The sequence below is a fragment of the Balaenoptera acutorostrata genome, chromosome X, assembly GCF_949987535.1.
Source record: "Balaenoptera acutorostrata chromosome X, mBalAcu1.1, whole genome shotgun sequence".
Lineage (NCBI taxonomy): Eukaryota > Metazoa > Chordata > Mammalia > Artiodactyla > Balaenopteridae > Balaenoptera > Balaenoptera acutorostrata.
In genome coordinates, this window is record NC_080085.1 from 7,173,188 (window position 1) to 7,187,975 (window position 14,788).

A 14,788-nucleotide genomic window follows, 5' to 3' on the forward strand; every position below is an offset into this window, starting at 1 on the left:
ACCCGCTGACAGGCCAAGAAAGTGTTCTGGGAAGAAAGTTATATTTACTCCTACAAATACAATTGTGAGAGTTTTTGCTCGTGTTGACATAATGACACTAATCGCATTCATGAGGACTTCGCCCTCATGACCTCATTGCCTCCCAATGCCCCGCCACCTAATACCATCACCTTAGGGGGGTGGGTTTCAACATGTGAATTTTGGGGAGACAGACATTCAGTCCGCAGCAGAAAGAAATGAAAGAGCAGATATGGGAGGCCATGACATCTGCTTTTGTGTGGTCCGTGTGTGTGTACACATATATGTATACATACATATATCTATGTGTGTGTGTATGTGTATATATAAATATATATATATAGTAATCAAGTTGGCACACTTTTCCTTTAAAGGAGTAGATAGTAAATATCTTCGGCTTTGTTGGCTATACTAGCTCTGTTGCAGCTACTCAGCTCTGCCATCGTAGTGTGAAAGGAGCCGTAGGCATATATCAACTCATGCGCATGGCTGTGTTCCAGTAAAACTTTATTTCCAAGCACAGGCAGCGTGGGCCTCAGCTTGCCTATCCCTGATGTAGATAATTTTCATATCGTGCCCCTTGGCCTTGGATAGCTGTCAGTATTCCACGTATAAAGTCCATTAAGTACTTTATAAAGATTCCGCATTTTAGTGCCTCAAATTGGTGCCCTTGGTAGTTGTTCCAGCTGCAGATGCAGAACCAATGGCACAGCTGCCTGAGTATTACATGTCTGCGTTTCTCTGCCGAATAAGCAGTGTTTCTAAGGGCCGTGAGTGATCATTTAGCAGGTTTTGCTGATGAATCAGGCCAACATTAACAGGGCACGATGGTTCACTGCACAACTCAAATGGCTTGTGAAGCCATTTGTGAAAGAGGTACGGTTTAGTGGTTTTGCAAGAAACAAAGCATGTACTTAGTTTGTTTTAAATCTGTTTTTGTTGCCTAGTTAGATGAAGCACCTTCATGCACCTGCTGTTTTCCTCTCTCATGAGACAGTAGCACCTTTCACCCTAAATGGGAAGGATTTTACTCTTCAAGATCTTTTTTTATTTAATTTATTGTTTTTATTGAAGTATAGTTGATTTACAATATTGTGTTCATTTCACGTATACAGCAAAGTGATTTGATATATGTACAGATATGTGTATATATATCTATATAGATATGTATATATCTATATTCTTTTTAAAAATTCTATTCCATTATAGTTTATTACAAGATATTGACTATAGTTCCCTGTGCTATACAGTAAATCCTTGTTGGTTATCTATTTTATGTATAGTAGTGTGTATCTGTTAATCCCATACTCCTCATTTAGCCCTCCCCATCTTCCCCTTTGGTAACCATAAGTTTGTTTTCTATGTCTGTGAGTCTCTTTCTGTTTTGTAAGTAAGTTCATTTGTACTATTTTTTTAGATTCCACATATAAGTGATATCATATGTTATTTGTCTGTCTTTGTCTGATTTACTTCACTTAGTATGATAATCTCTAGGGCCATCCATGTTGCTACAAATGGCAATATTTCAATTTTTATGGCTGAGTAGTGTTTCATTGTGTATACAACCACATCTTCTTTATCCATTCATCTATTGATGGACATTTTGGTTGCTTCCATGCCTTGGCTATTGTGAATAGTGCTGTAGTGAACATCGGGGTGCGTGTATCTTTTCAGATTAGTTACTCTTGAAGGTCTTACTGTGCTTTATAAAAAACATAGTGCTTGTTTTAAACCTTTCCCAGTTTATCACGATGATACCCTTTTTTCTCCTCGGAAATATCTTCACTTCATCTGGTTATCCCCCATTACCGTGTGTTATCTGAAGTCTGTGACTTGCTTTTCAATGGCAGCAATCCACCCATGGTGTTTATAAATGAAGCAGAAGTGTGAGTAGACTAGACCTGTGGATTTTTCCTTTTGGGGGGTGTGCTTTCCTCTGGGTCATTGGTCGTCTGCCATGGTTAGGGTCAGTTAGGCAATATCTGCAGACCTTTTTAGTTGTCATGACCGGGAGGAGGCTTGCTACTAACATCTAGTGTGTAGAGGGACTTCCCTGGCGGTCCAGTGGTCAGGACTCGGCACTTTCACCTCCGTGGCCCCAGGTTCAGTCCCCTGGTTGGGGAACTAAGATCCTACAAGCAGCACGGTGCAGCCAAAACAAAAAATCTAGTGCATAGAGCCCAGGGATGCTGCTCAACATCCTACAGTACACAGGACGGCGCCCCTTCCAGCTCCCCTTTCCAGCTCCCCGGCCCAGCAAAGAATGCTTTGGCCCAAACGTCAGCCATGCCACAGCTGAGAAGCTTCCTGAGGAGACATTCACCAGGGACGCCTCTTGCTTAGCAGGAGGCAAGTCTGCGGGCTTCAGCGACCGCTCCGGGCTGCCCGAGCAGTGGACACCAAGCATGCTCACACTGAGCCGCCCAGGAATCTTCCGTCAAGGTGCCACCAAGCTCTTTACTCTGCCCCTCTTTACCAACTTCCACACCTGCCACTGAGCCACTTCTGAGCATGTCCACCTCTGTCACTGACATCCTGTTCTCTGTTCCTCCCAGTGTCCTGTTGGGGAGAAGAAGGGATGCATTGAAAGCTGGGGGAAAGCTGAAGAGGCATAAGGCACAGAAGTCATAGCACTGGCAGACTGAAAGTGAATATGCTCATTAGCCCTGGAGTCTCGTTGGGAGGGGTGGGGCGCTGGTGGTGGCATATGGAGGCCGGCCACCCCCAACACAGGGGCATCCTTCCTGGAGATGCCAGCCTTCCAAGGTGGCGCATTACGCAGCACCTTGGCACAGGGCAGCAACCGTGACCTAAGAGGAAGTGCTCAAGCAGGCCTCCCTGACAGAGGCTGAGGACATCCCCCTGTTCCACGGTGAGTGAATTCCAGAACCGGGAAGTACCCTAGCGACATCAGTTGTCCTCATTGCATGGACAAGGCAACATGGAAAAGGGATGTTTCCACTAGTTCATGGTCTTCTATCTAGATTAAAAAGCATCTGTGGAAACGATGTAAATGTCCATCGACAGATGAATGGGCTAAAGAAGATGTGGTACATATATACAATGGATTACTTACTACCCACCCATAAAAAAGAATGAAGTAATGCCATTTGCAGCAACATGGATGAACCTAGAGATGATCATACTAAGCGAAGTAAGTCAGACAGAGAAAGACAAATACCATAGGATATCACTTATAGCTGGAATCTAAAATATGACACAAATGAACCTATCTACAAAACAGAAACAGAAAGAGAACAGACTTGTGGTTGCCAAGGGGGAGGGCGGGGAAGGGATTGAGTGGGAGTTTGGGATTAGCAGATGCAAACTATTATATATAGAGTGGATAAACAATAAGGTATAGTATAGGGAACTATATTTAATGTTCTGTGACAGATCATAATGGAAAGGAATATATATATGTATAACTGAGTCACTTTGTTGTACAGAAGAAATTAACACAACATTGTAAGTCAACTATCCTTCAATAAAATTTTTTTTAAAAATCTTGTGATAAACCATAATGGGAAAGAATATGAAAAAGACTGTGTATATGTATAACGGAACCACTTTGCTGTACAGCAGAAATTAATACAACATTGTAAATCAGCTATACTTCAGTAAAATAAATTTAAAATAGAAAAAGTGTCTGTGCTCCAGCTGTTCTCGCCTCTGATTCTCCCTTCAGCTCCTTGAGGTACTCCTTAGCCCCGCGTGGTAGTAAAGGAAGTGGAGGCCCAGCCCGGTGAAGCGGCCTGGCCCAGACACTCAGCCCCTGTGTGGCTGAGCGAGGACGGAACCCAGGACTCCTGACACGTTGTCTGCCTGGCCCTCCCACTTGCCTTGATGAAACCTGGTTGGCCAGAAATCAAGAAGAAAGTCTTAAAAACAAATGGACTGAAAGCAACCATTGATTTGGAGGCCACACAGAGATCTGTCCAAAGAAATGCAGCTAGTGTAAATTTAAACAAATAGGAGGCCTCTTTTCAGCAGTGACATGGAACATTACAGCAAGGGTTTGAAGATAACCTGGTTTCCAGTCATGATTTACTGTCATCTCCAGTAGCGGACCCAAGTGTTCATCAGATGTTAAAGGTCATGGTTCCCTTATAGAGCTTTATCCTGCTTAGTCATCATTTTGCTTTAGTGGGGGGACGTTCCTTCTAGCAGATGGCTTTCAGCCCTCCTCTTTGCAGAAGCCTCAGACTCCCACACCCCCCCATTCGTCTTCACTGCTCCATCCCCTTCTTTCAGCAGTCCTTCACTGAGTATCGTCATCAACATGTTCTAGAAATGGAATCTACTTTGAAGAGCAGTATCACGTGGAGAGATAAGAAAGTTATGCAACCAAACTCTATACCCAACCCAGATAAAGAGAGCAATCAAGGACGTATTCAAGTCTTGGCTTAGAAGTGGGTTTGCACCCGGTTCTTGACAAGTTGCCGGCACTGTATCTGTGGCTGCCGCTGATCCAGAGCCACTGGTGGTCCAGCTGGGAATGGACTTGGCATCCACCTGGAGAATTTAAGAATTCTGGTTCCTGTGCCTGTGGGTCTTAGAGTAAGTAAGGTTAAAAAGGTGAATCTTGGAGTCACCTAGTCTAGAGTTGAAATTCTACTTCAACCTCTCATCACATGTATGAACCTTGGACAGCTTTTCTTATTTCTCCAGCATTTGTCCTTCTCATGTGTAAAACAGAAACACCAACTCTGAACAGCTGCTGTGAAGATTGAGATAATGGACACAAAGTGCCCAGGTTTGATTAAAGGTGGTAAGGTAGGGCTTCCCTGGCGGCACAGTGGTTGAGAATCTGCCTGCGAATGCAGGGGACACGGGTTCGAGCCCTGGTCTGGGAAGATCCCACATGCCGCGGAGCAACTGGGCCGTGAGCCACAATTACTGAGTCTGCGCGCCTGGAGCCTGTGCTCTGCTACAAGAGAGGCTGCGATAGTGAGAGGCCCGTGCACCGTGATGAGGAGTGGCCCCCGCTTGCCACAATTAGGGAAAGCCCTCACACAGAAACGAAGACCCAACACAGCCATAAATAAAATAAATAAACATCGAATAATCATTTAAAAAAAAAATAAAGGTGGTAAGGTAGTCAGAATCTGCTGTGTTTCATGTGACTTAAGTAGCATTGCTAACAAATATCATATATTAACACATATATGTGGAACCTAGAAAAATGGTACAGATGAACCAGTTTGCAGGGCAGAAATAGAGACATAGATGTAGAGAACAAATGTATGGACCTCAAGGGGGGGAAGGTGGCAGGGGTGGTGGTGTGATGAATTGGGAGATTGGGACTGACATGTATACACTAATATGTATAAAATGGATAACTAATAAGAACCTGCTGTATTAAAAAATTAATTTAAAAAATTCAAAAATTCAAAAAAAAAAAGCATTTCTATGGCCCTGTGTTACTTGAGGGAATAAATGAGTGGGTGAGTAGATGAATGAAATAATACTTCTGTAGACTGAATTTTTTATTTCCCTTCCGAACACACACACACACACACACACACACAAATACATATGCTGAAGCATAATCCCCGGTGTGATATTTGGAGGCAGAGCCTTTAGGAGGTGATTAGGTCATGAGGATGGGGCCCTCGTGAGTGGGATTGGTGCCCTTCTAAGAGGCCACACGGAGCTCTCTTGCCCCTTCCACCTTGTGAGGTTACAGGGAAAAGACAGTCATCTGTGGACCGGGAAGTGGGCTGTCACCAGACACTGAATTTGCCAGTACCTTGATCTTGGACTTCAGCCTCCGGAACTGTGAAAAATAAATGTCTGCTACTGACAGTACCCAGCGTGTGGTGTTTTGTTATAGCAGCTGGAACGGACTAAGACATACACCAAAAGTTTGACTTTTCTCCCACAGCTGCTCCATCAGTCACTGAGATGTATTTCTCGGGAGCCCTGGTCACAGTCAAAGCTGTGCTCTGGTGGAACACTCTGTAGAAGTTTCTAGGTGGAATTTTGTGGTGGGCTGCGATTGGTGTCCTACTGCCTGAGTTTGGAGCTAGTGACTGGGGTCTGTCAGTTACCCTCGGGAGATCTCAGGACCCAATCCGTAAAAGGGAGAAAAGAGAACGAGGGAATGACTGCAGAGGGTTACGGAATTAGGAGGAAGTCCTTGGAGCAGTGCCTGACTGAGAGTGCGTACCGTGTAAGGGCTGGCGGGTGTTATTTTATTACTACCGCGGTGGGCGTAGTCCTGCACTAGACCTTGTGGAGATACCAGGAGGGTAACAAATGGCTCTCAGTCCAGTGTCCTGTCCCATCAGCTGGTGGAGACACGAATGGGAGAGATGGTAGGAGCGAGGTGGGCGGGGCTGTCACCCAGGAAGAATTCTTACTAGAGAGAAGCCGTTGTGGCCCGGAGTATATAGGGATGAGCCCATGAGATGGGGAGTCCGGCCAAGAACCCACTCGGTCCAGCTCCATCCATTGACCTCAGATTTTTCTAGTCTCCCCCTTGCCGGAAAATGAGTGATAAAAGCTTGGAGATTAAGACTGTCCACAGGGTGGCAGAGACTCGGGGGGATAGAGTCATTGGTTAACACAGGGGTGGGTGGTTCTGTTCTGGCAGGAGTGGGTAGGGGAACGGAGGGCAGAGAGAGAGAAAACAAGTTGGAGAAGGGAAGGCTGACTGCAAAGGGCGTTTGTTCGTGTCCTTCAGAGAGTAGGAGCAGAGGCACCCTGTGCGGGGAGAGCCTTCGAGGTGCTCTCCTGTACAATCTAATTTAGGGGGTTACACTGCATAAAGAAATATACACAAGTTAATAGCAGCTACAGTACTACTCTTGAAATAAGTATCAACTGCCTATTTTATATATTCTTAATAACGAGGCCATGAGCAGGAGGTGGGGTGAGGAGGAGGGAGTGGAGAGAGAAAGGGACGCAGATGCAGACAGAGCTCTTCTCGCGTGAGGGAACATTCCCATCTGCTGAGCGTTTTGTTTATTGCAAAGGCTGGTTGTGTTTTGGTAACGAAAGGCAGAAGCACTGAGGATGTTGACTGTGATGGAGGACGGGGGGCCCGCTGGGCTGATGAACGTGAGTGTGGCTCGAGAGGCAGGGAGACCCCCGCCAGCCACCCCCCAGCACATAGGGTGAGCCAGGGGTGATGGGAAGGCGCTCATGGCGGAGACACCTTGGGAGCGGGCTGCCCGGGACCCACACGGGTGAGGGTCTGACAGAGCAAACGGCAACCTGTGCCTCGGACCCGCACCCCCGTCCCCCGTGGACCCCCAGGTCCTCCTGCCCTGCCCTGTGCCCTCCTTCATTGAAACAGGCATTGTTTGCTACCTGCCGTCACCGTCCTGACTTTTCTCCCAACGTTTTCATCCAACCAGCTCCATCCACGCCTTATCTGCAAGCACCTCTCACTTGCCTAGTGTTGTCAGCAGCTTCCTACAGAGGCACTTGGCGAGGGGTGCTAGGGGAGGAATGGGGGAACCCAGCACCTCTTAGCCAAGGGGATCGCCCAGGTTTTCGGTTAATGACCCAAGGCCACACCACTGAGTCCGGACCAGCCTCTGTTTCTTCGGACAGTGGGTGGTGAGATTCATTTGCCGTGAGCACTGCAAGGAGGGCACAGACAGACATAAGCATGAACTTCTGGAAGGAGCCCTGCAAACCCAGGCACAGAGCCCTGGAGTCTGATTTCTGTAACAGAAACCGTTAACCCGGGCAGACACGGGCCTGTTTCGCTTTTAATAACGCCGAAAGGGCCCTACCTTTACAGCTGTTTTCCCGTCCCGTGCAAGCAGAGGCCTGCCTTGGTCTGCATCTCTCCCTCTCTCTGCCGGATCCTGCCCACGACACCCCACATCAGAGGCCGGGCATCCTACGGCCACGTCCCTTCTGCTATTAAGCGCGTCTGACATCAGCGGTGCCGCCTTTTAGGTCTCAGTGGCTGTGCCTTCCGCCCTCAGTCCAGGCTTCACAGAACCCTGGCCTCCCTGTCTCGTTGCAGGTTTTTCCCACTCGGCGTTCACATTCGGTATCGAGAGCCACATAAGCCAGTCCAACATCAATGGGACTCTAGTGCCGCCGGCTGCCCTCATCTCCATCCTGCAGAAGGGCCTGCAGTATGTGGAGGCCGAGATCAGCATCAACGAGGTACGTGCACCCCGGGGCGGGCCCAAGCTGCGCAGACCCTGGAGCGTGCGCGCGCGCGCGCGCTGGGAAGACGCGTCACCTTAGCACGCAGTCCCCCACCACCTCTCGCAGTCAGATAGGGCCCCTTCTCCCCTTGCGGTTAGTACTTGCTCCAGTGAGGGATGGCGCGCCTGTCGTGCCCAAGGAGCAGTCTCCCGAGGCCCTTCACGTGGCTGTGCTCTCCGTAGCCATGCGCAGATCGCCAGCTGTTGACTGATGCCACGCTGCGTTGCCAGACGGGGAACATGCAGCAGATCTGCAGCTGGTTTACACGGCCATCCCTGGGTATGCTCCGGGGACTGGTTCCATGACCTGCCCCAGGTACCAAAATCGGTAGTGCTCAGGTCCCACGGGGTTAGCCCTCCTGTACCCGCAGATTCCACATCCGTGGATTCTACCAACCGCGGATGGTTAACGTAGTAGTGAATGTGTTGGAAAAAAAATCCGCGTATAGTGGACATTCCCAGTTCAGACCTGTATTGTTCAAGGGTCAGGGGTACTTCGGGACAGGTGTGGGCCTTGCACGTGCACAGAAAATGCCCTCCCCCCTGGAATATTTTGAGCAATGCAGTTGAAGAGGGATCCTAGGAAACATTTGCCTAGAATCTGTGTTTCCTGTGAACCCGACAGAGGGCACAGCCCAAGACCATGGAGGGTAGATGAGGACTGTTGTGTTCGAGAGGATTCCAGGGGATGGTTTTGTTACTCATTGAAGAGCTGCAGGGGAAGGGGGCACTTGTATCCATAATTATAAATTTAAGTCACTCCAATTTGTTTGTGTCCCCTCCCTCTTTATAGATTGGGGCACAGTGTCCCCTCCCTCTTTATAGATTGGGGCACAATGAGTACTTGGGCCAACTTCATACCAGTTTTTAAATGGGCTCTTTTGGTTGAAAACAGTGCCCCTCTCCCCTTTTCTCTTTTGCTCTTGGGATCGTGCTGTGAAGATGCCCAGGGCCTCCTGTGATATCTGAGGCCTCCCTTGCATCTCGGTCTGAGCCCCTCTTATTTTCACCGCACTTCCCACCCTTTCTCCTTCTTTCTGCCCTCGTTTCTCTCACCTCGGTCTGGCACGCCGCTCTGCCCCAACTTCCCACCTTCTGCCACGGTCCATCCTGCACAGCTGACGCCGTCCACTGCCCACATGCCCCTCTGTACCACCAAGTGTCCCCTTCCCAGGTCAGCACCCTCGGGCCCATCTTCCCGAACCTTTCCAGTTTCCTCCATCCCCTCTCCCTCTGAACTGCTCTCACCCTTACAAGCCTGTCTTATGCATAGCATTGAACTCCACTTTCTCTTCAGCTTTTAAAACTACAGAAGGAATGTATCTTGTGTTCTGTCACGTGTATCCCTCTGCTGTTTTCCAAAACCCCACGTCCTTGAAAACACCGGAGTGTCTGCCTACCCTGTGCTCTTTCTTGCCTAGCAACGGGCAGTCTCCTCTTTCCTTGTCTTACATTGGGTGCCTGGGATCTTCCACCAGCAACTTGAAGCCCCGTCGCGTCTCTCTTTCCACAGAACAAACACGTGTGGGGATAGGGTTACAGGACCCCAGAGGCCCCACCAGCTCTCAGACTGTGTGATGCTGAGTGAGACTGTATTTCCCTTCCCCCTGCCCCTGCGCCCCCCTGCCCCAGTTTCCACGTCTTTCATCTGCGGAGAAGCCCCCGTACCTTCTCTCCCTTGGCAATTCAAAGTCCAGTGTGTCCAGAGGAGAACGAAAGGTCGTCTCATTTGTCACTTAGGTTTCGGGTAGTTAAAAGTGAGACAGTGTGCTTTTAGAGCTTAAACTAGAAGGTTTTTTGTCACCCTGGGCAGTTACAACCTTTTGCAAAATCATCATCCATTCGGGGCTTGAATATACGAATAAGGAAGGTGACGTAGAAGCCGGCTGACCAGTTGGTCAGCACTGGCCCCTCCGTGGCTGGAACCTGGGCAGCTGATGAGGTGACTGGCTACTTTTTCCCATGTTCTGTATTATATTGTTCCCTTATTTTCAAATATTGTGTAGTAACCTGTAGTCAGCTGGGGTGATGTTTCATTCACACGCTGTGTTGCTGAAACTTAGGTCCTTCGGTTCTTTCTAATTTATGAGACAACAGGCTAAAACATGTTTGCACATCCAGTAGACACACTGAGAGGCCCTGAGTTTCATGTGACTAATGTTTGGAGCGCTTTCTAAGGAGAGAACTCTCTCATGTGTTACTAAGTGTGTATGGAAATGTTTTCATTATCGATGGAAGCCAGAGACTCAAAGGAAGTTCGGAAAATAGGAATGGTAACTAAACAATGCTGTTGTTATAGACTATCATGGCTGTGTTAGTCTGTGCCCTGCTCCCAGGAAGTCATTTCATGTGGTAGCAGATGTGTGGGTTTTATTACATCAGGCGGACAGACGCATTAGGAATCAGATCGTGAGTGGTGCAGGAATGTCTAATTTGGGCCCGCGGTGTCCGAAGATACGTCTGTGACATCAGAGGGGAGTGGTTGCACACTTGTCAGAGCGCCTGGGCGGGGTTTCCGCCCCTCGGCAGTCTTGACACTTGGGGGCCGGATCACTGCTTGCTACGGGGCCGTCCTGGGCCCTGTGGGGTGTGGCGCAGTATCCCTGGTCTCCACCCACCAGGTGCCAGGAGCACCTCCACAGTCGTGACAGCCAGAAATGCCTCCAGACTTGACCAAGTGTCCCCCGAGGGGGTAAAATCACCCCCCTGTCGAGGACCAGTGCGTCAGGGGTAGCCCTCTTGTCGTGACAGGAAGTATCCGGATTCAGGTGGGTATTTGCCGAGTGTCGGGTGCCCTGTGGCAGCAGCAGGCACACCGGGCTCGCCACGACTCTCACTCTTGACGGCCCCTGCCCGCCTGCCCACTCCGTGATCCCCTCCCCTGGCTCAGGACGCCCGGTCCGGCGTGGCCTCCTCGGCGGCCCGCGGCTCCCGGGAGCCTCGTGTCCGTCCCCGCCGCGCGCCCGTCTCGCTGGGAGCTGATGTCTGTGGCTGGGCTCTGTCCGCAGGACGGCACGGTGTTTGACGGCCGCCCCATAGAGTCGCTGTCCCTGATCGACGCGGTGATGCCCGACGTGGTGCAGACGCGGCAGCAGGCCTTCCGAGAGAAGCTGGCGCAGCAGCAGGCCAGCGTGGCGGCCACGGCGGCAGCGGCGGCGGCCCCGGCGGCGGCGGCGGCCCCGGCGGCCGTTTCCCAGCAGAATCCACCAAAGAACGGCGAGGCCACGGTGAACGGGGAGGAGAACGGAGCACACGCAATAAGTGAGTGCGGGGCTGCAGAGCTTCGCGCTCCCGGCAGCTTCTCTCTCTCCTCCGAGCCTGGGCAAGTCCCGCAGCCGCCTTCCGGGCCTGCCCGCTGGGCGGTGCGTATGCGGCGACGTCCGGGCTTTCCTGCCCGCTGGGCGGTGCGTATGCGCGATGTCCGGGCTTTCCTGCCGGCTGCGCGGTGCGTGTGAGTCGACGTCCGGGTTTCCTGCCCGCTGCGCGGTGCGTATGCGCGACGTCCGGGGTTTCCTGCCCGCTGCGCGGTGCGTATGCGGCGACGTCCGGGCTTTCCTGCCCGCTGGGCGGTGCGTATGCGCGACGTCCGGGCTTTCCTGCCCACTGGGCGGTGCGTATGCGCGATGTCCGGGCTTTCCTGCCGGCTGCGCGGTGCGTGTGAGTCGACGTCCGGGGTTTGCTTCCTCCGTGGCCGGGAGGGCTTCGTGCTCTGGTTTGTCACTGAGATCCTTGGACACGACGTTCTTCACTTACACGTCCTCAGCTTCGGGAGATCGTGCTGCTCTGAGGACTCATTTGTTGCCCCTTGTGATTGCTGTCCGGCACAGATCGGAGGCCCGCGCGCCGTCCTCCGGCCTCGCGGACAGACTCTGACCTAACGCTCGGAGCTCCCGGTCACTGACAGGGCACCCAGCCCACACAGCAAGTGCCGTCTTACTTGGTGGTTGCAGCAGGGTCCCCGTTAGGTAATGGCCCAAAAGTGTGTGGCACACAAGTCGGAGAGCGTGAATCTTTGCCCAGGGAACCTGCTGGCAGTTTGACGTGCGGCTTATCAACTTGGAGACGGCTTCAAGGTCTAAGCTCAGAGCGTGTGTGTGTGCACGCGTGTGTGTTCTTCCTCCTTTGAAACTCATTTCCCTCCGAGTGGCCGTGCCGCCCCCGCGGGGGCAGGTCATTCCCCCCCCATCCCCTCCCCCCCGGCACAAGCCCTCTCCCGCCAGAGTCGAGATGCAGCTCCAGCGCTGCGCAGGAAGCCGGGGCAGGCTGCAGCGCGGGGTACGTTACAGCGGGATGGCTTAAAGCCCATCTGTCTAGCGTCAGATGAAAAGACCTCCCGCCGGCAGGCCCCATGATCACTATTAACGAGCTCCAAAATGACGGGACAGGGAAAGAAGAAGAAAAAATAGGTGGCTTGTACCCACAGATCATTTATGGGCTGCCCACTCCCATGGGATACATCCCTCAAGGCGCCAAAAATAAAGAAAACAGGAAGGAGGTATGTGTCATTGTCTTCTTAGTCTTCCGCCCCAGGCAGTGATCGTAATTGGTGAGCTCTGAGAAATGTATATATCTGCCGAGACAGAAATTTTGCGCAGTTGTAAATTGCACCGTGTATTTTAAATCTTACCCTCTAAGGGAGTATGGCCACGTGGAGACCGGTGCATGCCTTCAGGAACGCTGGCGGCTGGCAGGCAGGTAGCCTTTGTTTCAGGAGTCCCTCCCTGGGCGTTGCTTTCCACCTGAGGGCTGGCTGGCAGCCCATCCCACGTGCACCCACTCTCACTTTTTTCCCACGAACTCTAGTCCCACCTGCTTTTTGCTCCCATCTCGCTACAAGGCAGGCTGTGGCCTGAATGTAGTCTCTGAAGTGATCCTTCGTTCTGATCTTCAAGAATCTTGTTTCTTGTGCCACATAGGGGGAAAACGGCCACTATCCAGGGTGAGTCTCTTCTGGGTGGCACTCAGCATGCCTTGTCACCCTTCCAGAGCCTGGACCCTATGGGTCATCTGGAGGGAGGACTGCTTGGGTTCAGAAGCCTGGTGGTTCTGCTTGGCTTGAAAAGCATGGTACGCAGATGACTCCAGTCGGAAAATAGCATTTGAGTCCCAAGACTCTGAGGGTGTTTGAAGGCAGCGGGGTTGAGGGTGGCAAGCCTTCTGGCAGAAGGATGGCATGCCCCCGTGGTAGCGTCACAGGTAAGGAGCGTCACAGATAAGGACCTCATAGGGATGCTTCCAGGTAAGATCTGCTGTCCCATCAAGAGAAGGAACCTTCCGGCTCTGCTCAGGAGCCAGCTGGCTGTTATCTTTTCTGTCCAGTCTTGTTCCGGCTGTGGTTAGAAATTAGCCTCGCCCTAGTTATAAAGAATAAATACCAGTTTTTATTCCTCTATCAAGTTTGGAGATTGTAAAGAGATGTAACATATCTACTAAATTACACAAAACGATTTGGTTGTAATCGTCATGGGTGACAGCACAGGAGGTTGTTTGTAAAACCCACACGCCCTGAGGATGAGTTTCCTTGGTATCCTTCAGACCTGTGTCTTTTCCTGTTTCCCGTGACAGATAATCATTCGAAACCAATGGAAATAGACGGAGACGTGGAGATTCCACCCAACAAAGCCACAGTCCTTCGGGGCCATGAGTCTGAGGTGTTCATCTGTGCCTGGAACCCTGTCAGTGATCTCCTGGCTTCCGGGTAAGGGTGTCCGGCTGGGGGTGCCCAGGGTCGGGGTGTCCCGAGTTCTCCCTCCCAGGACATGCGCTCCCTCCGTACCTTGTCAGTGGCATCTTCCCAGTGAGTGCAGACCAGGGCTTGGGGCGCCCCGAGTACCTCAGGCTGTGCAGAAGTGCCCGGTCCAGCCGTTTTCTCAGCGGGGTGGGGAGCAGTGCACAGACACTTGTAAATTACGAAGTGCAAAACAGGTCGGGAAGAGAAAACCACTGTGAGTCAGCCATATCAAAAAGACGGCGGACCCCGTGCCGAGGATGCCCGACCTAGCCAGACAGCAAGTAGTGATGAGCATTGCTGGCCCTGGGACCGGAAGCTGAAGGCTGTGTGTGTTCCTTGCGCAGATCTGGAGATTCGACCGCGAGGATATGGAACCTCAATGAAAACAGCAACGGGGGCTCCACGCAGCTCGTGCTGAGGCACTGTATACGGGAGGGGGGGCATGACGTCCCCAGTAACAAAGACGTGACCTCGCTGGACTGGAACGTAAGCCTCCACCACCGCCCAGACCCTAGAACATCTGTAAACCTCAGCGAGGGCCGCCGCGATGGTGGAGCCGGGCAGACGCAGGAAGGGGGCAGTGTTGTTCGTCAGCCCGCCCTGGGGGGGCTGGCCCCCGTTTCTGAGCGCTCCTCCCGAGGCCCTCCGTGTTGGCGGGCCTCTAGCCGGCTGTTCAGTAGCCACACGTTGGCAGGATGGAGTCTGGTGGTTTTATCGGGGAACCCGTTCTGCTGGCGCTCTCTGAGTTGTCACGAAGGAAAGATGGCTTTCCACCCTGACGCTTGAGCACCTGTGTTACGTGCATTTAATACGTGAGAGAGACAGAACTCACTGACTCCTTTTTTTTTTTTTCTTTTTTTGA

General features: G+C 51.4%; 1 protein-coding gene across 5 annotated transcripts in view; it reads left to right on the forward strand.

Moving 5' to 3' along the window:
* TBL1X (transducin beta like 1 X-linked) overlaps window positions 1-14,788 on the forward strand; it is a 223,459-nt gene that overhangs the window by 189,724 nt on the left and 18,947 nt on the right. For all 5 annotated transcript variants that reach the window (XM_057537877.1, XM_057537879.1, XM_057537878.1 and 2 more), the window contains 4 exons: window positions 8,006-8,151; window positions 11,204-11,456; window positions 13,761-13,893; window positions 14,271-14,412. In XM_057537877.1, coding sequence (XP_057393860.1) covers window positions 8,006-8,151; window positions 11,204-11,456; window positions 13,761-13,893; window positions 14,271-14,412 — 674 coding nt within the window. The remainder of the gene's footprint in view (window positions 1-8,005; window positions 8,152-11,203; window positions 11,457-13,760; window positions 13,894-14,270; window positions 14,413-14,788) is intronic.